Raw genomic sequence first — 25135 nt, 5'->3', positions numbered from 1 at the left:
TAGGACATTGAGTTTTCATTTTTTAACAAAGCGTGTCCAAAATAGTGGGCAGGTATAAAATTTTCCAAGGAGGACCACTATTACCATTTTGTCAGATGGCTGTAAAAGGTAGGAATACGTCCTTGTATTTTTCTTTTCACTGGTATTACTAACAATTTCACTCATTAATTTGATTGAAATACATATTTTAGTGAGATTACAACAAAAGGATATTTGGGGCTTTTAAAAAACTTCCTAAATTCTTCTCTTACCTTCTAACATATGAAATGTTAGAAGAGAAGACCAGAAACCTTGGGGTTAAGACCATGCGATGGTCCAGGCAACTTTTACCCCATCTTTCTTTCCTTCTCATTTTCTTACCTAATTACTGAATAAAGATACCATTGCAGTCTAGTACAAAATTTGATTTATATGGTAGCTGATGGAATGTGAGGGATAGAAGTACCCAGGCATTATTATCTAGCAGAGATTTATGGTGAAATTTCTGCATTGAAACTTCTTCTTTATTCCTGTGTATTCTGATTTAGACAAAAAACGAGGAAGAAGGTTAGTTTGACCTTTGACTCTACCTCACCTTGGCAGCATTAGGTGAATTATTCTGCATGTTGCTTCTAGAAATATAAGGATGCAATCGATTATGGTTTGCTTTTCTGAGTTTAGTGTGTAATCAGGTGTCCTAATTTTTAACACTTCAAGAAACATTTTTTGGTTTTCAACTTGCATAGTCGTTGGTATTTGGAGTCTGATTAAAGTACATTATAAAGCAGTCAAAGCCTAGCCAGATTATACTCCTTTTCTCTGTAAAGACTCATTTTCATTCTGAGTGGTCTGTAGAGTGTAGTTTATAACTAATCTCTCATTCGCTTATTATCATGACCCACCTACTTTCCAAGGACGTGGACGTCCCTTAAAATAAGCTGCTGAATAGAGTGAAAGCACAAGAGACGTGTGCAACAGAAAAGGAGGTTAGTTATAGAAATATACTCGGCATAAGGACGTTTGAACTTAAAATTTAAGCTCTGAGCATCCTACAAATAAAGCTATAACTTGGAAAAACATAGTGATTTTTTTCACAATTCTTACATTAAAAGAAATTGGTTTTACTTGGTCAAGAGAAAAAATTTTTCATATATTAAAAACTTAAATCTTTTTGAGGGGCATGGATCTTTCTAAAGATACTGAATAATAAACAAACTGAACAACACAAGAAACTGTTCTTGCCCAAAGTAGCCTGTCATGTGGAGCGCTGGCGTTCACATGGCCGGGTCTTATGTTTGCCCTCAGTCAGAACAAAGCGTCCGGTACGAGGGTGCGAGTCTGTTGTTTCGGGAGCTCTAGGTGGGCCTGTAGCTCGTCAGTGGTCTCACCTGTCGAATCTGGACAAATGGGTGGTCAGCATGTCTCTGAGACAATCTCTCATGAAGCTCAGCTTGGTCCTTACGCCGTATATATATTTTGTTTTTGTAGTAAAATATAAATAACATAAACAAACAAAACAAGATTTGCCTTCTCCACCATTTTTGAGTGTATAATTCAGTGGCATTAAGGATTGTACATTCACATTGTTGTGCAACGATCACCCCCATCCATCCTCAGAACTTTTTCAGACTGAAACTCTGAACCCATTAAAAAATAACTCCTTATTCCCCACTCCTGGTCCTTCCTTTTCAAAGGACACGGTTGGCAGGTAGTTTGAGGTTGAGGTCTCTGGCAAGTTCTGGAGCTGTGTCTATTCTGTGGCATGGTAGGTGATCTCTCACTTTAGACGCCAGATATCACAGCATGCCACTTTGTGGTAAATACCCGAGAATCCCTCTTACTGTTGGCCAGTTGGAAGGATCTTGTATAGGTGCAGGGAGGAAGAGCTGTAGGCCTACTGTACCCATCCCCCAGGCTTTCCTGAAGGATTTCAGCCAGTCCTTTGTTGAAGGCTCACATCTTCTGCCACCCAGTATGGTAGAACTAACCTCCATCTGGAAGATTTTTAGAGTAATTGATATCAGTAGACTTTTCCAACTGTGTAATTACTTCAGTAAGACTCTCTAGGATGCTTGCTTCTGGATAAGACCTTGTTATGATAGCCTACTAAGAGAACCTGTGTTGCAGGTGATACTGATGGACAAAGAAGTAAATTGACCTGTTCACCAGGGAAGTGTTTAGCATTTTTGACCCAAAGGCTGCTTAGAGGCTATTTATGAAACAATTTTGGTTTTGTCATTTGTTCTATGGCCATTGTCTCCGATAGTGATTGAACAGTGCTTTTATATGCATTTCAAAGGAATTCTTTGGTCCTGAGAACAAAGCGAGATTATTACTATAGAGGAGATACCTCCCTTCCCATCTGCTATGATAGAGGTGGTATCTAATACCTTTAAAAACTGAATCAAGTTTATTTAAGTGTAGATGAGTGGAAATCCCTTTGCCCTTTTAGAAGATCAAGTTTGGAAGATAGCTTAAATGTCTCCAAATATGTTAAGCCCACCTGAAACAAACAAAAACACACACACTCACAAAAGCATGCAGCTTTCCTCCCTTGTTTTTGTATATATCTGCAAGATAGTTACCTTGATTTTGTGAACACTCTTGTCTGAAAGATCTGCATCCTTCTGAGCCCAGACCGTGGGATTGATTGACCTGATTGGTGAAAATTGTCTGAAAAAGAGCTTTCTAGTCTAATGCCAAGCCTATATTAGAACTAAATTCAGCCCTGGAATGCCTTGAAGAAAGGTTTTAGTTTAATCATAATTTGTAATTAAAATTTATAAGAAATGTTTTATGGGCAAACTCTTCAGAAGAATTTGATATATAAAATCTATGTTAGAAAAAAAGTCTAAAAGACTATTCTCTGAAATGTTAGCTGTAATTATACTTGGGTGTTGAGCTTATAGGTTATGTTAATTTTCTTTTTTTTTTTTTTGGTCTATAAAACTTTTTTTATATAGCAGGTTTTTATTAGTTATCTATTTTATACATATTAGTGTATAGGTGTCAATCCCAATCTCCCAGTTCATCCCACCACCACCCCCCCATGTTAATTTTCTTATGCTCCTTTCCTTCTCATTTTGTAGAAAGCAATGTGCGTTACTTTTGTAATCAGAAAATATCTTACTTCCTAAAAAGGAAACTTAAAAATTCTGATGCCTGTTTTGTCCTTACCTTTTGAAACCTCCTTCTGTGTCACTCACTTTTAGAGCTCACAGTCCTGCAGTTGCTACTGAACCAAACTTTAGTCTGCTTACCTGATGCACAAAAAAGCTAGTCCACTGATACCGGGTTGTGGTGAAGGAAAGTACAGCGTTTGTTGCAGGGCACCAAGCGAGGAGAACAGGCAGCTTATGCTCAAAAGACCTGAACTCCCCGATGGCTTTTAGGGAAGAGTTTTTAAAGACAATGTGAGGGGAGAGGGTTACAAGGTGCATGATCAGTTCGTGCACAATTCTCTGGTTGGTTGATGGCGAGGTAATGGTGATGTTTCAGGAATCTCAGTCATCAACCTTCTGGTTCCAACCAGTCTGGGGTCTATGTGTGCTGGTGGTCAGCATGCAGCTAACTTCTTCTGCCTGGTGGGCGTTTTAATATCTGCAAAACAACTCAAGGATATGGCTTAGGATATTATTTATAGCCCTTGAAGAGGAACTAAAGGTCCTTGACTTTGTTTTATGGCTAAACTATTATTATTCTGTCTTGCTTGACTGTTTTCTCACTTCTCTGATTAAATTTGCTCTTTGGAACTCAGAGGAGACCAAGGAGGCTAAAGCTTTTTTACAAACCAAGAGGCAGGGGTTGCAACAGGGACGGGGGTAGGATGGAGATCTCTCCCTGGTAAGGCCCTGAAGGGTCCTACTTGGTTTCACTATCATAGTTGCATCTGTTTGTCATGGACAGCAATGCATGGGAGCTCCTTGCAAAGTCAGGCTCATTTTGCAGTGATGGAAGATTCTGGACTGCCCAAATCATTAAGGGCTAGCATAAACAGAATGCTCTAATGATTGGCTTAACTGTCTTGTCACTCTTGATATGATTCATTCCATTGGCCCCTCAGTCTTAAAACTTAAAAAAAAAAAATCCTTAATTCCGCTGCCTAACTGTTAACCACCAACCACCCATCACCAGTGCCAACTGGAAGATCTGTTGTTGCTGAGATTGATAGTGGTTTTAGCACTCGTGGATTTTCTCCTCAGTTTTTTGTAAGCCCAAGACATCAGGTTCACTTCCTACTCTTGGGAAGCCCTGTTCAGTTGTGGCCTACACTCTTCTCAACCAATACCACTGCCAAAAGGTAATGAATATTTTTTTAAATCTTTTTTTAAAAGGCTGGAACAGGAGTGAGATAAGAGTACTAGGTATTATATGTATCTCTGAATCTTTTCACTCTAATCCAGTATTCAAATTTTAGACCTTAAAATAACAGATAGGTTTGTAGTTTTGTTCTTTTGATTCACACTTGAAATTGGATCTGGTCCTCAGAAAATAATGCCACTATAGCTATAATAGAAATTATTGTACTCATTTTCTTATGGGGGAGGCACATTCTTATTGATGATTGAAAGCACTTACGAATAAAGGTTTCCTGGATTTCTTGTTAAGTGGCATGGCTTATTTTTGCTATTATTGACTTGGTCCCTGAGGTGAAAATGCCTCCTGGAATTAAAGCATTTGCAGTTTCCTAGCATCTATGGAAAGATGATATATGGAGGGAAGGAAGGAAGTTGTGGGCAAAAACCACTGCTGAAGCCGCCAATACCAAATGATGTATTGCCGAGCAGTTCGGAATGAAACTGAGAGGAAGGATTTCAGTAAGTCCCCAAATCTGCCTATTCATCTAGGCAAAGGCTTACCTTCATTTTCCTTCTCCCTCTCCTCCCCTCAGTCTGGAGAAGTAGTTTCTTCTTCCAATACCAAGTGAATGGATGCAGGATTTTTCTGCAGCGTGCACTTCCCTAGCCCCTGCAAGCCTGTGTCTCTGGGCAGCAGGAGTGTCCGCAGGCATTAGAAGTGAGTGTAGACCCCCAGTTCCCTTCTCAAGCCTGTACACCAGAATCTGAGGCTTTTTTTTTTTTTAAATATCTTTACTGGAGTATAGTTGCTTTACAATGTTGTGTTAGTTTCTGCTGTATAACAAAGTGAATCAGCTATACGTATACATATGTCCCCATATCCCCTCCCTCTTGCGTCTCCCTCCCACCCTCCCTGTCCCCCCACTCTATGTCGTCACAAAGCACCGAGCTGATCTCCCCGTGCTATGCAGCTGCTTCCCACTAGCCATCTATTTTACATTTGGTAGTGTATATATATCAATGCTACTCTCTCACTTCGTCGCAGCTTCCCCTGTGTCCTCAAGTCCATTCTCTACGTCTGTGTCTTTGTTCCTGTCCGGCCACTAGGTTCATCAGTACCGTTTTTTTAGATTCCATATATGTGTGTTAGCATAAGGTATTTGTTTTTCTCTTGCTGACTTACTTCACTCTATATGACACACTCTAGGTCCATCCGTGAGGCTCCCTTTTTTTACCTCAAGTTCTCCAAGTCACTAAGACGGCAGTGCAGTGATTTTGTTTGTTCAGGCAGCAAAATCACATGTCAGGGTGATAAATATGTATGAAACTCTGTTTAGTTCATTTTAAAGGCACCAAGGCTAACACTGCCATTGCATCCATTCAGGTGAAAACTTGTTCCCTGATGGCAGGGGAGAAGAGACCTTGAAATATGTTCTTCATTAAGCTGGCTCGACCAGTGGCCCTCTTGGCTTTTAGTTTTTCAGGGCTATTAATGCTGAGCAGAAAAATTGGCTATCACCTAATAGCTAACAGACATTTGGGGCAAAGTTGGGTTTTCTTGTTGTTGTTGTTTTTCTTTCCAAATTATCTGAACCTCAGCTTTGTGTGTTCTTTGTTTCTTTTCACGGAGCAAGGGGCTTATACATTGTGTTCATAATACATCTGCAAAGGGCTTCTGGGATGTTTTCATTGCATTTTAAATGCTGCAACCACCAGAGGGCAAATTATAAGCCAAAACTTTCCTGTTAGCAGCATGCCAGAAATCTCTCAGTCTAACATAATTTGTGTTGTGATTAGAAAATACACTAAATTTGATGCAGTTCTTTAGTCTTCAGAAATCACTGAGTTTTTTTTCAAAGTGTGTGCATGTGTGTTGTCGTTACGGCCGGAGTTAATGTGCCAACCTCCCCAAAGTGTAAGGGCAAGGGCAAGGGCAAGGGCTTAGAAGCCTCCCAGGCTGACTTCTTTGACGAAATACGGGAAAGCACGGGTAGGAAATAAAGGTAGAAGGAAAAGGAAATTAAAAATAATGAGGTGAAGCTGGAGTGAGAGGTTGCTTTCTTCACCAGGTTAGGGGTAAGCATTGTTATTTCTAATTGAAAAGGTGAATCTTGGTGTTTGAAGGATACTTGGCTCCACTGTAGATGGACTTGAGCTATCACTGGAAACACTTTTCAAATGATTTCAAAATTTTACAGTTATAAATGTTGCAACGTTTTGCATTTCTTGGGTAAATTTTTTTTCATTTTCAAAACAGTTTACACTCAGCCCAGTTAGTAATTACCTTAAAATACAGAGTTATATCCTGCTGCTAATTATCTTTACTTTCCTTTTTCCTCTTTATTCATAAGCTGGGTAAGAAAGATGGGGCTTTTTATTTTAATTTACAGTAAGGTCTCAGCTTAGAGTGAATTCTTTCTTTGGGCTAAATACTCTCTATTCCTCAAAGAAGAAAAAGCTAGTTTTTACGAAATGGATTTTTTTTTTTGCAGGTTAACTCTAGAGCCTAAAGGACTTCTTTATCTTATTTGTGGAGCATCTTTTTTAAACCTCCCTCCTAACCAGATTTCTTTAAAGGTGTTAATGCTTTAAGCAGCATGATGCTACTGGGAATCTAGGAAACTCAGACTTAGCCCCTTAGGTATTGTGAGTGGACGGGAAGCCCCATGTACTGGAGCCCTCCACTCAGAGGTGAGAGCTTGTCCTTGGTGTCGAGGATGCTGACAAGAAAATAACATAAAATAATTAATTTTCTGGAAGGGCCTACCTATTTTTCTCCCTTGCAAAAGTTATATATGCCTTTCCCTTTAGAAAATGACAGGTTCGACAGTTCAGGCAAACCTCACCGGGGATAAATGAAAGAACTAACAAGATCGTGGAGAACTGTTGGAGATCTGGGGAGGGTAGGAATTGAGAGGAGACCCAGCACCCAAGGCTCCTTTTGTCCTGAGCACATTTGCTATTTATTCGTTACAGAACAGCCAAGAAACTGAATTGTGCTTTTGACAGTTGTGTGGAGCTGGGGTTACAGAAATCAGAGCTCGGGGCTGGCCAAAGGTGAGGACAAAGAAAAATCACCCCCACTTTAAGCTGGAATCATGAAGAGCTACACCCTCAGGACAAGACTGAACCAGTTTTGCATCATCTGGGTGAGCTAGAGAGAGCTAGCTTTGGTTTTGGCTTAAGGTAGACCCAGACTTCTGGTGCCTGGCAGAAGAAAATGGAATTTTCTGGAGGAAGGTACCATCACCCTAGGCCACAAGTTTCACCTACAAATAAAATTTTATTGAATTTTGGGTACATTTTGAGGGACTATCCTACAGGATTTTAGGAGAGATTAGAAGTGGGTGTGAGTCAAAGACAGGGTCATGTAAGACTTTGGTTTTGGCCTCAGTGACTGGAAGAATAGACTTCTTTCCCACCATTTAAGGTGGAAAAGATGGCAAGTGGAGTAGACTCGGAGTGGCAAGGTCAGAAGTGCAGTTGAGATGTCTAGACATCCAAATGTAGGTAACAAATAGGCAGGTTCTCTCAACAAGAGAAGTCTGGGCTAAAGATGTAAATTTGGGAGTGTTGTTATTAATTAATTAATGCCTGGGGAAGAAGACCAGAGACACAGGAAATCACGTAGAGAGAATGCAAGGACAAGCCACAGAGTGGAGGAAGGTATTTTCAACATATGTAACCAACACAAAACTACATATCAGCAAGAAAAACAGACAACCCCAAAGAGAAATGGCTAGAGACTTGAACTGGCTCTTCGTATAAACAGGTAGCTAAACGGCCAGTAACCATATGGAAAGGTACACAACCCAATTAGTAATCAGGAAAGGTGAAATAAACCACAGAAAGAAAGATATTACTAGAGAATCCCCATGCATACTGTCAGAGAATGGAAATGGTTTCAACCATTTAAAAAATAATTTGGCATTACCTAATGGAGTTGGAAGTATTCATTGTCTTTAACCCAGCAGTTCCACCCCTAGGTATATCTTATAATGTTTGCACGTGTACACCAGATGTGTAGAAGAATGTTCTTTGTGACATTGTTCATAATAGCGAAAAACTAGAAATGACCTAAATCCCATCATCTGTAGAGTAGATAAATTTTGATATACTCATCCAATGGGATATTATCAGGCAATAAAAATACACACCTCGGTTATACTCAATAACAGGGGTGAATGAAATCGCAATTTCATTTAGCATAAGGTGCTAGACAAAAAAGAATATAAAATCCAGCAAAAACTAATGCTTAGAAATAATAGTAAAATCTTTTAAGATAAAAGATGCAAAGAAGTGAATACCATAAGAATCAGGAGAGCGGTTACCTCTAGGGGATAGAGGGTGTGATCTGGAAGGGATGCACTGGGCTTTGGGGTGCTGGCGATGTTATATTTCTTGATTTGGGGCCATATATATATATTAATATACACCAGTGGTATCCTTTCTACTTGCCTGGTTATTTTGCTCATCCTGAGGCTTAATCTAGGGGGAAAGAGTCTGTAGGAAGTGAGGTCATTACCATTCATCCAGTCAGTATTTGCATAGATAAGACATTTTTCTAGATGCTCTGGGGTAGAGTTGAGCCAGTCCTGGTCACTGCTGTTCATAGAGCTCACAGTGCTGTAAGGGTGACTGAGAGTGTACCCAGGCGCTCAAGGGTGGCAGCACATGTCAGGGATAAGAATAAAGGCTTTGAAGCCAGAAGCCTGTATTTTAAGCCAGGATCTACCTGTTAACCAGCTGTGTGACTCTGGGCAGCTTACCTCATTTCTCTAAGCTGTGGCTTCATAATGTGTAAAATGCAGATGGTAGTATGTACCACAGAGTTAGGAATATTAAGTGCACTGATGTGCATAAAGTGTTTGCTGCATAGTAACTAGTGCCTTGAAGTATTGGCTGCTTTTTGAAGTAACTCATAGAAAGGATGTGAAACCACCATGAACAAGATGTGGAGATGCACCGGAAGCACACTGCACTCATCCCAGCTGAAGAACGGGGAGTATACATGATGCTGAGGGCGCATGGGAAGGAGCTGTGGGAGTTTCAGGAAGTTGGAGGGAGGGGTCCAGGTACTGTAGGCAGAGGGCAGTGTGACCAGGGCTGTGGGCTCGGGGAGCAGCGGCTTGTGTTAGCGTAGTCCTGTGTGACCGGCGGGGCTTGCGATCTGGAAGCCCCCGGGCTGGAGTGGTCTGCAGACACGTTTGCCTGGGATGATAGGCTTCATTTTTTAAAATGTGTTTTTTCAGGGAAAGAGTCTTTAGAAAAAGACACGAGCTGTGCCTCTAACCGCAGTTACCACCACTCTCTGTGCCGAGACCCATCATTCTTTGTTTGCCAGATACCTGGACCCTGAAGGCGTTGATGTTTATAAACCTTAGACTGTCACTTGGGCTGAGTGTGAAAGTAGCTTGAGGAAAGCATGGGAAACTTGCACGGGGACTGGATCATGGGAGGAGTTGAACGTCATACCAATGAGTTTGGACTTACTCTGCAGGTAGTAGGGAGCTATTGCAAGGTTTTGAGCAGGGTGTTGAATAAATAGAAAACTCTATTAGTTTAGTCTAGCATGATCTACACTGGACCTGGGGGATCCATTAGGAGGCTTTGGCTGTGGCCCGGTGAAAAGGAATAAAAGACTTGAACTAGAGCACAGAAAGCACAGGGTATATTTGACAGCTGTTCAGGGGGCTGACTTAATGCCATTTGGTAACTGATGAGATGTGTGTTGACTGAGAATAATAGTACCAGTAACAGAAGGGGGGAAGGAGGTGGGCATAAGTGTGGGCCCAGGAGGCATTTAGTGGTGAGGCACTGAGTTTGAGGTGGGAGGCTGGCTTTCTGCTCAGCAGAACGGTTCAGAGTTGGTTAAGAGACTCACTTAGTGTTGTGAGAGAGAGTTCTGAACTTTTTTTTCAAAGGCCATGTTAACTGCGTGATACAGTAAGTTCTCTACATACAAACGAGTTCTGTTCCAAGAGCGCGTCTGTAAGTCCAATTTGTTCGTTAGTCCAACAAAGTTAGCCTAGGTACCCAACTAACACAATCATCTATATAGTACTGTCACACAAATAATATTAATACGTAAAAAACAAACACAAAAAAGAAAACATTTTTAATCTTACAGTTCAGTACCTTGAAAAGTACAGTAGTACCAGCTGCATCATCACTGCTTTTACACTTGCTTCCGGACATCCTGGGCTTGAAATAAAGATACTGTACTACTGTACTCTATACAGCACTGTACAGTAAAGTACACAAAAGCACAACCACTCGTAGAGGATGCACACACATGACAGTGTACGCCAGACACGTGAACTAACTTACGTGATTGGATGTATCGAACGCACGTTCGCATCTCTGAAAGCTTGCAGCTTGAAGGTTCGTGTGCAGGGGATTTACTGAAATTGTTTTTGACAGTCCAATGACTTAATGTGGTCAGTGTCCTATGGTGGGCTTTACTTGGTCCAGTGCAAATGGCTCTAGTCCTTGGTGGTTGTCAATAAACCAGGGATGCTGGTTGCAGAACTGTGGGTCGTACACAGAGAGAATGATTAGTGTTGACTAGTGAAAACAGAGGTGGGAGCATCTTGGGTTTATCCTCAAGTTGCACTGAGAAAGCTGGGTCCCGGGGCTGGTGGCCAGAAGGCATGCCTCATTTGGCACTGGCTGGATTGACAACAGGCCCAGACACACTTGCAAACACACTTCGCCCAGCCTGGGATTTGGCACGCCTGCTGTGTGCTGGGTGGGCGGCCTGACTCATCCATGTGCACCTGCGGTGGTGCCTTTACCTGCTGGAGAGAATTTTGCCCAGAAGAAAAGCCATTCAGTGAAGAGTTCTTGAATCTCTGATATAAGAAGCCTGGTTTACTGAAGTGTCTCCAGAAAGCTTTTGTAAATTATGAGAAAGACAACAATTATTGGTAATTCACTGATGCTTAAGGCTTGCCTGTTTTTAGATCAACTTAATGCTATACTTGCGGTTTTTAATGGGCTGGAAATTGGCTTTGGGACTCCATATGTGAGTGGATACAGTCAAAAAATGCTCATGTTTGAGTACTTGGAATTTTACAGGTTTGTAGCTGTATTTTTGCTTATAGCTTTTTCACTTATGTTAATATATTTTTCATGCTGAATCCTAAGGAACAAATCTTTATTTATATAACCCTAATTCCATTGAAAATGTGCTGCCAGTGGATCATCGGTTATATAATATAATTTCCATTCTATAAGGTTTTTTGTTGTTAATGTTAACAATATATTGCACAGGTAAGAGTTCCAAAACTCTTCCATAATCTTTGAGATTGACTTTATAAGAAGTATACTTACAGAAAATTCTGATTTTGGAAACAAATTTTAATCTACTTAAGCATTTTGCTTTAGATATTTTGAAGGCAAACACATGAATTTTTTTCAAACACACTAATAGAATTTGCTTGACTATTTACTTCTTAGGTTGAATGACTTTTGTTCTAGTTCAGGATCTCTGACCTAATTGAAAAATTAAAAATTGTTCATAAAGTGTTAAGACCTTTGGTTAGAAATTTAAAATCATGTCTTGAATTTTATGCCCATGTTGAAGATGCTACTCAGAGATGAAACTGGAGTTTAGTTCTTTTGATAGGTCCTGGGTCAGCCGAAACCAGGCTTCCTTTTAGGGTTTTTGTTTGTGGTGTCATGGGCTACAGCTTTAAAATAGGCAGGTGGAGGGAATTCCCCGGCGGTCCAGTGGTTAGGACGCCGTGCTTCCACTGAAGGGGGCACGGTTGGATCCCCAGTCAGGGAACTAAGATCCCGCATGCTGTAAGGCGTGGCCAAATGCGGAAAATAATAAAATAAAATAGGCAGGTGGATTCAGGGTGTTGGTTCCAGTCCTATGGGGGCCAGATGGCTTGAAAATATACATGGTATCTATTTAAAACAGAACCGGTTTCTGAAGTTTTCTCAGGCAAACTGTTATGAGGCAAACGCTATGGCTATGAGTTCCTCAAGTTCTCTTGCCCTGCTCTGCCCCCTTCTCCTTGCCCATCTTAATTCTCATCTCATAATTGCTTTGGCAGGGGTTGTTTCTGTATTTTTCTCTGTGCTTTTCTTATTATTGGTGGTTCCTTTGTTCCAAGGAAGAACCAGATTTTCTATTTCCAGTATTCTGTTCAGAAACTCCATGCCCTGCCCCTAGATTGCCTGTCGCCCGAGAGATGGCAGAACAAAGCAGGCAGCAGAGCCATTTGTTCCAGATCTGTCTTTGGGGGATGATGAAAGCTGTGAGTCTTTGGCAGAGTTAGAGCTCAGGATGGCTTGACATTTTCCCAATGGGTTAGCATAACCCAGGGACCTCGCTTGAGTTCTGGTAACGACAGCTTTAACCATCAAATTTTCCTTAGGGTATGGCTCTTGAGAGGAAAAAGCCTTTTCAAATTGAGAGCTTTTTATAGATTTCATTACTAGTTGAATCTGTATTCTTATAGGAAATACCTAATCAGATATTGACGGTGTTAGGCCATCTGTCTGTATATGAGTATTTTCCTCTAAGCCAATGAGAACCTTACCTTTGCTCAGATTGATATTCTGCGAAAACTGCTGCTTGAGGGGCAAGAGATTTTTCAACATTAGATTGCATCCTTTATTGTTTTAATTTACTTCAAGGCAGAAGCATAACGCTAAAAAAAAGGCGGAAGGGGGCTCTTTCAAATAAAAAAGACAGCAATTGAAAACAGAGGAAAACACAGCTAATATTTTAAAAAAGCTATGCAAATCGTTTAAAGGTTTTAAGACTGCAGTTCATTTTTCTAAAACCAGTAGATGTCATTTAAGCTTGGTGTTCATAAACTATTTTAGGGCAAGGATAATGTCTTAACCATAGATTGTACTCCCTCTGACACAATACGTTCAGGTAGAAGACATGCCACACAGGTAATGTTTATAGAATACAGGTGTTAGTTGAAGATGTACATGTTTTGCTATTTTTTCCTCGTAAGTGATGCTTTTCCCACTGAGGTCTTTGTGTCCGAAATGCTGGAAACTCTCCTCATTCTCTGTGCGTTACTCTTCGTTCTTTTAATTACTGCTTGGTCTTGCAGAACCTGAGTTTTAAAGGGTTAGCTAAAAATAGACTCGTCCGCTGTAAGCACCTCTTCACATCTGCTTTCTTTCTCGGTCCCTGCAAGGTTGACCAGTTTTTTTGGAGTTGTGCATCAAAAACAGTTGGAGGGAAAACAGCATCTGTTTAGTCAACATTTCCAGTGTTGGAAGAAGATGTCAGATTTTAAACTTTTTTTGTTTCCTTTTTAAACACCAAGTATGGTGCTTTCAGAGCAATGGAAATTGTTTCAAATGTGGAGATGGTTAGGTGTAGCCTTTTGAGGTCCATCAGGCCCACTGAGCTCTCTGTTGTCCGTCTCACCCTGTGCAAGGTTTACAAAGAGATATAGCATCCACTGGGCGAGCGTATATGGCTCACTGTTTTCTATGTTTAGTCAGTTGACCTTCCGAATGCCAAGGGCGCACTAGGCACTTGTGGATGGAGGAGTGTGAAGCCAGCCCCTCTGAAGTTTGCTCAGGATCCGGTGGGAGAACTCTGCTTTAGAGTTCAGAGCAGGGTTTGGGTCCCAAGCTCTGCCGCCTTCCAGATGAATTACCTTGGTCCAGTAACCTGTTTCGTCACATACGAAATGGGGGTGATCATGCCTGCCTCACGCATGTGATGAGCCTGGTACACACTGCCTGCCTGAAGAAATGGTTTTGAAGGTAGAATTAGGGAGTGGTGTCATCTTAGACCCCACAATCAAACTACGTGTGCTTCATTGTTTTTAGTAGTTTTTGCTTAATCTGCCCACGGTTCTGAAAATACCAGGCCCTGTGGCTCTCATTCCCTTCACCCCCTACCATGAATCAACAGCCCCTCCCAGCTGAGAACATTAGAAATAATGCACAGTGATTCATGAGAACCCCAGTCGTTGTGTGTCCACTGAATTTCTTCTATTCTCTTTTGGTGTTGAAGGTTGGAGTACATTTTTAAAAAAATTTCTCTTGCAGCAACACCATAACCTTATCTTTTAATTTCATAAATAAGAGGCCTTGCCTCTTGGTTTTTTAGGAAAGATGTAGGAGGTGTGATGTTTGGTCTCATTACAGAAAGTTAATTATTTGTACTTATTTTTGCCAAGCATGCTTCCTAGTACATTGGGAAACAGCATTCAGAATAATGTACTAAGTATTTTTTGTGCTTGTAGCATCTCTTCCCTCTCTCCACACATTGTATAAATGCAAGTAAACTGTAATTCATTCAATAAAAACCGACAGTTGCAAAATTTCTATTTTTTTAATAATTTTTATGCTCATGGTATAAAAATTTAAGAGTACCAAAAGGTTATATATATGCTGGAAAGTAAGTTTTCTTCCTTTCCTCATCCCCAATTGTTCCCTACAGAGATAACCACTTATATGTTCTTAAAAATTGAAATCGGTGTTTAATCATGGTTTGATGCTCTGATATATTTGCCCTATCATTTCTTGGCCTTTTGACTAAAATCAAGTGCCTCTGACTATGCACTATAATTTTTGGTTATAAGTTAGAGGAATCAGGAGCAAGTTACTAGGTGTACACTTGGACATATGAGCAGAAATGACTAATGTAACTTTTATGATATCTTATACTCGGTTTAACTAGCTTTTGGAGCCATTGTTCCCATGGCTTTTGAGTGTCTTGATTTCCACATCTGTGTTTTTTCGTTTTCCAGTTGCAGCATGAGAAAGCTGAACTAGAACAGCATCTCGAGCAGGAGCAGGAATTCCAGGTCAACAAACTGATGAAGAAAATTAAAAAACTGGAGAACGATACCATTTCTAAGCAGCTTACGTTAGAACAGGTAAAAATGTATGGTTCTCTCTGTACCCTTTTTAGGATAGTTATAGTTATATATATATATATTTCTCATATCATCAACTGTTCTTTCAAGCTTTAAGAGGTCCTGAGGAATATCAGTGAAAAATATTTTTCAACTTTTTCTTCCCACAGTGGCAACTTCCTATCTGAAGTACACATTGGCAGATCTGCATAGCACCTGCTCACTCTTTCACACACTTTTGCTTTTTTTAACCACAGTTAATAAAGTCTCAGGGGATACGTTGTGATGTACTGATTTATAGGCAGGAAATGTTAGGTTCCTTTTGCAAAAGGGGGAAGAATATGTTTTTAACCACAGGATCGTTTCTGTGAAAGTTCCTGAGACAGTGTGGCTATGGAACTAAAACTTTTCTTTCAAGGGTTCTTCAGAACAATTAGCATTTTTTGTCTTTGAATTATTAGCAACCTTATATGAACCCTGTCTTTTCCCACCTAGATTTGTTGATACAAGTATGGAGTCCTAGACTTAGTTGCTCATCCTGGTTCAGCCACTAATGAGTTTTGTGACCTTGCATTAACTTCATCAACTTCTCTGGGCCCAGGTTTTCCATTTGCAAGCAGAGAAGCACAAACTAAAGCCAGGAGTGGCAAGCTTAAAAAGGTACAGAAGGCGGAAGGTGATAGTGCACAGTTTCTTTGGCCATTGCCCTTGGTAGATGTTGGTATTTGAGCACAGGTCTTGCCTTAGGAGGCCAGGCTGGTCCTTATCTGCCAACACACAGAATCGTGGGCCACCGTTATCAGTCCTTCCAAGTTGGGGTGTCAGACAGAAGCTCCTAGTGCTTTTCCCCACGCTAATTTATTTTCCCAAAGTTAGAAGAGGCTGACCGTAGTCTACTGCCACCTGGTTTCCATGTCAAATTCGGTGTATTCACATTTTCTAGCTCTTTGCGATGTGGATCCCAATTACCACTTTGATGATTTGGCCAGGCCCTTCGTGCCAAGTTGTCTGATTTTCCCCAATTTTAGGATCTTTCTGTGCATCTTAATCCATGCTGACTGGTTCTTGAATCACCCTCAGGACCATTCTCATTTCATCGTTGTACTTGAGACTGAAACGGTGACGGGAATGTCAGGCTTGAGAGGAAGTCAGGGTTTGTTTTAAACTAATTGGACTGACTTTTGGTTTTTGTGTTATTCTTGTGTCTCCCTATATCAAAGGGTGGAACGCCACTGGGTTTTCTAAGACTATGAATAATGGCCTTGGAAATTTTTCCGTTCCTTCTAGGTTAAAGAACAAAAACGTTTCATTTCCAAGGGTTGGCTGTTTTACACATATCCAGAGTAATCTATTCTTACCCGTCCTCTTTGGAATTCAGATGCAATTTCTAAATTTAGAAAACTCCTCCACGTCCCCCCGGCCCTGCCCCCAGCTTAAAGCATTTTGTTCCAAAGTTCACCTGTTTAATTTCCAGGGTAGGCAATAGCCAGTTCTTTTCAAGTTAAAGTTTTGAAGATTCTTGTTTAAGTCCCTGACATACCAAGAACTCGTTACTGGTACTTGTTAATCAAGAGTTAACCAAGTGGCCAGGTGAAATTTTCACAGTGGTTGGTATTGTGAGAACTTCACTTGGTCAATACCTTCCCTGTGATGGCTGTCAATAACGGAAGTAGCTTCTATCTTGTATTCGTTTACAGGGTCCTTGAGGAGACTTTGGAGCGCTGACCCCCAGAGTTTAGTTGTGGCCACAAGGTGGAGGTAGTGGCCTAGAGTCAGAAAGAGAAGGGGGCTGGCTGGCTGATCCTACCGTCCCTGGGAGAGAGGATGGATGGCTGCACCGTCTTAAGGCTCTTCGGAAACTTTAGTAACTAAATGCTTTTAAAATGAGGCCCAAGGCATACATTCTCCCAAAGTTAATGATTTAGTCCGCTGTAAGGCTTATTTCAGACCTCAGCACTAAAGAAATGGATTTCCATAATGGAATGTGTGCATTGCAAAGCCCTAAACTAGAAATTATCCTCAGATCTGGGATATCAAGTCCTTAATTTTTATTTTCCTTTTTTAATTTTAATTTTTAAAAATTTTTATTGGAGTATAGTTGATTTACAATGTTGTGTTAGTTGCAGGTGTACAGCGAAGTGAATCAGTTATACATATACATATATCCACTCTGTTTTGGATTCTTTTCCCATATAGGCCATTATAAGTCCTCATTTTAATTAAGATGGAGAAAAGTAACACCATCCTAAAACTTTCCCCTCTTTCTTTTGGGTATGTCTAAGATGATTATATGTTGGGGAATTTATTTGTTTTAGCTACAAGTAATTTTAGTCGGTGTTTAGGGGGGAATGTTTGTTTTTTTCTACTGTAGAAATAAATGTCTTCCATGTTTCCATGGATGTGATCTGATCCTCTCTTGTGGCCATCTCTTGGGATTATCACCTGTATTATAATATTTACTGTATGTCATAGTCTGTATAATATAATATACCCTATACTGCAATTATTATCAGAAGAGCCAAGGCATGTGCTGCACTATACATTATAACGATATATGTGTGTAGTACATGCCTTGGCTCTTCTATCTGAAAATAAACATATTTTTAAAACTAAAAGCTACTTGAAGGCAATTGTCCTATGTGTCCCGTGCCTTGCCGCTGCTTTGTTGGAAGAGTTTAAATAAAGTGTGGATTTAGACAGGTGCCCGGAGAGCTGTCATTTGTACTTTGAAAGGCGGTGTAGGGTAGGTTCAGGGCCTGGGTACTGGACTTGAATGGAACCAGATGTGAACCTCTTTCCTCTGCTAAATATCTTAATTTATTTATTTTTTTTGCCAGCAGCTTTATTGAGATATAATTCACATACCATTAAAATCATCCGTTTAAAGCGTACAATGCAGTGGTTTTTAGTATATTTAGTGTTGTGTAACCATAACCAAAATCAATTTTAGAACATTTTCATCACCTCAAAAGAAACCTTGTCACTCAATCCCCTAATCCCCTTAAGCAACCACTACTCTACTTTCTGTCTCTGTGTATTTGCTTATTCTGGACACTTCCTATAAATGGAATCATATAGTGTGTGGTCTTTTGTGACTGCCTTCTTTCACTTAGCACAATATTTTTATCCACGGTGTAGCATATATCAGTACTTCATTCCTTTTCCTGGCTAAGTAATAATCCATTATGTGGATGTACCACATTTTGTTTATCCATTCATCATTTGCTGGACATTTAGGTTGTTTCAGCCTTTTGGTTATTATGAGTAATGCTGCTGTGAACATTCATGTATGATTTTTTGCGTGGACATGTGTTTTAATTTTTCTTGGAAATCAGAATGGAATTGCAGGGTCACATGCCAACTCTCTGTTTATCTTTTGGAGGAAATGCCAGACAGTTTTCAAAGTGGCTGCACCATGTTATTGCAGCCATCCTGGTGGATGTGAAGTGGCATCACATTGTGGTTTTGTATTTCCCTGAGGCTAATGATGTCGAGTATATTTTCAGGTGCTTCTTGGCCATTTGTATATCTTCTTTGGAGAAATGTCTATTCAAGGTCTTTTTATTATGGAATTATAACAGTTCCTTATATATTCTTATACATATAATATATGTATTTTGTACAAGTCCCTTATGAGATACATCGTTGCAAATATTTTCTCATTTTCTGCGGGTGTTCTTTTCACTTTCTTGAGCGTGTCCTTTGAAGCATAGAGGTTTTTTAATTCTGGTGAAGTCCAATTATTAATTTTTTTCTTTGGTTGCTGTGTTTTGGTATCATATCTTAGAATGCAAAGTCACGAAGATTTACCCCCGTTGTCTTTTTTGGGTTCTTACATTTAGGTCTTTGATTCCTTTTGAGTTAATTTTTATATGTGGTGTAAAATAGGGTCCAAATTCATTCTTTTGCATGTGACTACCTAGTTGTCTCAACCAGTTCATTTCTGAGCCTCAGTTTCCTTATCTGTAAAATGGCAATAATAGCAAACCTGTGTCAGGTACAATGAATGAGAGAGAGTGTAAGGTGATTTGCATGATGCCTGCTACATAAGCACTCAACATAAGGTAGCTGCTGCTGTTAATTTTTAAATAAGCATATATATGTGTGTGTATGTAACTGAATCACTTTGCTGTACACTTGAAACAAACACATCTTTAATTAACTATACTTCAATTAAAAATAAAAAGAAACTAAAAAAAAATCGTCTATATTTTGAACCTAATGGGTTGAACGTGCAGAAGGGGTATTGGAAGGCCTCTGCCAGGGATTCGTGTTGACCATAACATGTTTGTTTTGAAGGTGTAGCTTAGGTTGTAACGGTTTTTAAGAGGGCACCTGGGGACTTCCCTGGTGGCGCAGTGGTTAAGAATCCGCCTGCCAATGCAGGGGACGCGGGTTCGAGCCCTGGTCTGGGAAGATCCCACGTGCAGCGGAGCAACTAAGCCCATGAGCCACAACTACTGAGCCCTTGTGCCACAACTACTGAAGCCTGCCGTGCCTAGAGCCCGTGCTCTGCGACAAGAGAAGCCACCTCAATGAGAAGCCTGCACACTGCTACGAAGAGTAGCCCCCGCTCGCTGCAACTAAAGAAAGCCCGCACACAGCAACGAAGACCCAACGCAGCCAAAACTAAATGAATTAATTAATTAATTTAAAAAGAAAAGAAAGAAAGAAAAAGAAGGCACTCTGCCTATTCTCTGTAAAGCAGAACTTATCTGGGTTTGGGACTAAGTCTTAGACTCCTTGCAAGGTGGGCTCCAAGTAACTCACGTGCTGGAGGCCTAATTTTAAGTTAATCTCACCAAAAGTCAGGCCTTCGGCATGGACCCTCGAATTAGTCAGATAGCATTTGTTCTTCTCTTAGAATCTGAGATCTTTTCATTCTTTAAAAAGGGAATGTTACCAGCTTGATCATCAAGGGCTCTGGGCTATCAATGGTTCTGTCGTTGTTTTGCAGGATGAGAATTCATAGAATTGTAGAGCTGGAAGGCCACATTGCGGGGGAAGACTACCTCTGTCGTTACTTTGTCCCCAGCCCCTCATGGGGATGTGAGAGTGGGGAAATCATGAGGAAATCCAGGGGCAGGGGCATCAGATCTGCCCAGGCTTTGGAACCACAGCTACCTGCACCTGTTTCCTCTTCCTCCAGAACTTGCTGCCTAGGAAGCAGGCTTGGGAGGAAAATGGACCAGCTTGGCCTGTAGGTGGCCCCGCCTGCTCACACCTGCTCACACTTCTTCAGAGAAGGAAACCCAGAGGGAGATCAAGAGGCTTTCTTCAAGTCACACAACCTAGCATTCTGAATGTTTAACTCCAAAAGATACTTTATAAGCAGATGTAAAAAAGCATGTTCAGAAAAATGTAACATCAGGAGGTCTTTGCAGCACTAATAATTAGTTTATTAGTCTAATACACTGGATTACTTCAGTCAATATGACTTTAGTACTCTTAAGGGCTGTTTTTAGCACACACTGGTGGGCGCTGCCTATAAATCTTTATTTGAAGACTTTCGTTCCAGCATGTGGTCACTGTTACATTTAGGTGATAAGAACATTTCGAACTTAAAAATATTCTGTAAGTGTCAAGAACTCTTCATCAGAACGTGTTCTGTCAACTAGGAAGGATTTTCCTTCTCCGGAGGATAGCTAGCATGTAAAGGCACAAATTAGCTTATTTATTAAGTGAAGTTCAGCTCAGCAGACGTGAGGACCTTCTGTGCACTTTGCACAGAAAATTATAGGAAGGAAGAAAACAGTAGCCATAAACAGGTGGATTTGACACTTAACTCTTATTAGCTAGTACAGTAGAAAAATCTGGAATAAATTAGTTGGAGAATTAGTCATGTAATTCAGCTAACACTTAATGACGAACCTGGATGCCTGTCAGGTACTAGACCTCTTACTCTTTTCTCTTGTGGTTGGCCCAGTAAAGTTGTCTCAGTTATTTCTAGAATTTGGGGTGTATTTTCTTATCGGAGATGTCCTTTCTTCCCAAAGCACAGACACCCATTTCTCAAGGTTGGCTTTAGGATTGGAATAGTCATTTTATTTATTAGCACCTACGTGTAATTACAGTATCTTAGCCCCTGTAGTTTCGGGATGCTCTTGGGTTCATATCTCCCTTTCACCGGAATAAGCTGTGTGACTGACTTCAGGCCAGCAATTTGACCCTCTTCTGTGAAACAGACATACTCTCTAACTTGTAGGTTTGTTGGGGGGATAAATCTTCCATTCTGCCTCTCCTCATGCTCCATCCTTATTGAAGTTCTTTCATTTCTCTTGTCGGGGAAGGAGAAATTATCCTCTTCCCTTCTAGGTTTTTCTGGCAGGTTGAAGAATGATATTGACATGAGACAGAGAAAATCAACAGAACTTTAATGACATGTATACGTGGGAGAGAAAATTCGCCAAAATTGTCGAAACCCTCACTTTAATACTGTCTTCAGCACTAAAGACAAAAGAGGTGGTTGTGGGCAGAGGTTTGGAACTTCAGAGGAGGCGAGGAAGGCAATTGACATGAAGAGGGAAAAGCAAACGTTGGGCAAACAAATGTTTGCTAGGCAGAGACGGTGGGACACAGAGAGGAATTTTAACAAACAGGCTTTGCTGGATTCCTCCCACTCTACAAACCTAGGTCATGCTACCGTTATCGTGGTGATAGCTCCCTTTCTGGAACAGGTCCTCTACCTACATTCTTGTAGGCAGTTAGGGGGAAGGTCAGAGGTTCCTCCTGATTCTTCGGGGCTTTAAAAAGAATCCGCCTGAATCATTTGTTTGTTTACTTATTTAAAAATTGAAGTATAGTTGATTTACAATGTTGTATTAATTACTTCTGTGCAGCAAAGTGACTCAGTTATACATACATATACACTCTTTCTCATATTCTTTTCCATTATAGTTTGTCACAGGATGTTGAATACAGTTCCCTGTGCTGTACAGTAGGACCTGGCAGCTTACCCATCCTCTATATATAATAGTTTGCATCTGCTAATCCCAAACTCCCAATCCTTCCCTCTCCACCCCTCCCCCACCTCGGCAACCCCCAGTCTGTTGTCTGTGTCACAATCAGCCTAAATTAATCCTCGTACCAAATAGGCCTATTTTGGGCTGGCAGATTTTGTTCCCCTGCACAGAATTGTTCCCACGTGGATTGCACAGCAGGAAATAAGTTTACACGGTAACCCAGTACACTGATGTTTTTGTAACTGTATTTATGACTGGGACAAGCTTTGTGAAACCCTTGCTTATGTGCTTTGCACTGATTTTCTGTTCAATCCTATTTCGTTTTTAGCCAAAATGTAGGTGACAACTGACTTGAACTCATTGCCTAATCCAATAGTGGGTCACAACCTGCAGTTTAAAAATCATGCTCTGATGTGCCCAGTGCTTTCCTGCCCCCAGGTTTCCATGGATCTGTGTCCTCTGCCTGGCCCATCTTCTCCCTCCCCTGCCCCATCCCTATTTAACTGTTACCTGGTTTGCTCCTCTAGACACTTTGGGGCCTGTGCTCCAAAGTGTTTCCATAACGTTCAGTCCTTTTCCTGTACCACTTGGTACACAAACAGCAATTAACAGTTAAATCATTTCTTTTCTGTGAGCTCCTCGTAAGGTAAAGGAGGGAAGGTACAATGTTAACCTCACCCCTGTATCCCTGGTGACTCCCATATAGTAAGCGCTCCAAAAATTGTACGTGCTGCCATTAATAATCAAAGTTTTCACCTAATTTCTGCGGTACTTTGCCCTCCCCTTTTTCCGGGAAAATGAGCATGCATATTATTTGAGCCTCAAACGTCTCACCACCTTCCTCGATCTGGTTACCCATCTCTTTAATCCATGCATCTGTGTGACTGTCTTTTTTGTCCATGCTGCCCTTGTGTGGCACACATTCTGCGTTAATTCAACACACCTTTATTAACACGCCTGCCGTCTGCCACAGACTCTACTGAGAAAGCTGACGTCAGGTCCCTGGCCCCGTGGGGCCTGGTCCAGGGAGGCCAGTGGACCTGGGGACAGTGATGAGGGATGCTGTGTGCCGTGCTGTGCTTAGGGGAACAGCGTTACTGCTGCAGCAGGCTTCCCCCCTCCCGCATAACCGACGGAGAAGGACCTGAAGCTCCTTGGCACTTGGTTTGATTGTTTGTTAATTAACACACGTGGGCTGGATAAATCTAAATCGAGCCTTGTTGCAGGGAAGCAGGGGTGTGAGAGGGGACAGAGATGGGAGAGAAGATAATGCAGTAAAATGTAGATACATGTTGCATGGAGTAGAGACGCTGAGAACACAGAAGAGAGCTCCTGCAGAAGACGTGAAGTTGAATCCCTCTTCTTTGTTACCGGGAAGGGGAAGAGTAGGGGTTTTGGCAGTCGGCATGTGCGGTGTCTTTGAGGACATAAGCTAGTCTTTACAGTGAGTGTCTTGCAGAAGCCAGCCACGTGGCTGTACTAGGACTCGTGCAGGCCTCGGTGCTGGCACGTGCCCAGCGGTTACCTTCAGCCAGTAGCCAACATCAGGTGACTACGGAGACTTGACAAGACCCCAGCTTCCAGGGGCGTTGCAGGGGTGACACCCACTTCTCCCAGTGTCCCTCACCATCTACAACTGTAGCAAAGCACAGGGGCTGGGATTTAGAATGAATTTCAATCCTCGGCACAAAATTTTCTTTTTTTTGTTCAATTTCTAAAAATGAAATAAGGAAACCTTTAGCGTATTTTAAGTTCTATAAAGAAGAAAGGAACGTTTTAGGTTTCCAGCTCTTAGAACAATGGTTCTAAGTTAAGGAAACACGGTGGCCTTTCTGCCTCTTTTGTTTAGAAGGTAATATAAGCCAACTGACGTCACAATCAGTCCACATACAATTCTGATGCTACTTATTTGTAGTAGCTACAATGCCTGACTCTAGTGAGTTACGCAGATCATCTGTGTGACCTTGTGACTTAGCAGTGAATTGAGTGGCTAGTGGCTCATGTTCAGGTTTGCATCCTTGGTTGATTTTTTTAGTTGGAATAGGTTATTTCCTTCAGTCCACGGGTAGTGTGGCCTTACTGGGTTTTATTAGAATTCCATTCATGCCAGCGGCTGCCCTTGCAGATTCTGGCAGTGGGAGGGCTCTTGTGGCAGTAGCTCTGGGGACCACCTGCTGGTTCCAAAGAACTACCAAGTTCCTTGAGGGTTCATTTGCATTAAGGAGCTGAAATTTAGTGACCCCTATGCATCCTTTGAAGTTTGATTTCAAATACTAATCTCAAATTATGGAAGTCTTGAAAACTTCTTTAATCAAGCATTTGCACTGTAAAAGTAATCCATTGCTCTCTCAAGAAAATGTGGAAAATGTAAACATAGAAGTACAAACATGAAAAAACATTACCTAGACTACAGCCCTCCCCAAACAACTGCCATTGATATTTTTTCTTGATGTGATAGTGTATTTGCAACATGCACTATGGTATGTGTTCTTTCCCCAGGATTTCTCCACTGGGCTCTTGATGTAGCAAAAGAGTTTACACCCCAGACTTTGAAACCTGCTTTCCACCGATGGTAATTATTTGGTAAAAGAGTCCCCTGGAATTATGAACCCATTATGCACATTTGTATAATACTGTGCTGATGTCAAAGTGATAAAAACTTAAGCTCAGAAACCATATAAATCTGACTAATAATATGTGTATCTATTTCATAAAGGACCTTCATTTTCAGTATCATTGAACAAAAGCAAAATTTATTGAGCTGGTAAACTATGAAAGTGTTATTTTCACATATTAAATATTAATGGGGTATTAATATTATCCTGAAGTTCTGTCCATTTCAAAGAACAAATCTAATTTTTATAGGAACACAGTGTTTGAGAAGAAAAAAGTTATAAGCTATGGTAAAGAAGGTTAACTCTTGGCTATCTGGAAAATTCTGTCTTCAGATAGCTAAGCCTTCACTATCATTTCTCCTCTGAGAGTTTATTGGTTCACTCTGTATTTTAGATATGTGAATTAATATCCTAAATTAATGGATGTA

General features: G+C 40.9%; 1 protein-coding gene across 1 annotated transcript in view; it reads left to right on the top strand.

The window, feature by feature from the left end:
• Nucleotides 1-25135, top strand: part of CCDC6 (coiled-coil domain containing 6) — a 110632-nt gene that overhangs the window by 55243 nt on the left and 30254 nt on the right. The window contains exon 3 of the mRNA XM_059900029.1: nt 15023-15151. Coding sequence (XP_059756012.1) covers nt 15023-15151 — 129 coding nt within the window. The remainder of the gene's footprint in view (nt 1-15022; nt 15152-25135) is intronic.

This window comes from Balaenoptera ricei, chromosome 16, assembly GCF_028023285.1.
Source record: "Balaenoptera ricei isolate mBalRic1 chromosome 16, mBalRic1.hap2, whole genome shotgun sequence".
Taxonomy (NCBI): Eukaryota; Metazoa; Chordata; class Mammalia; order Artiodactyla; family Balaenopteridae; genus Balaenoptera; species Balaenoptera ricei.
This window is presented reverse-complemented; position numbering and strand designations above follow the sequence as displayed.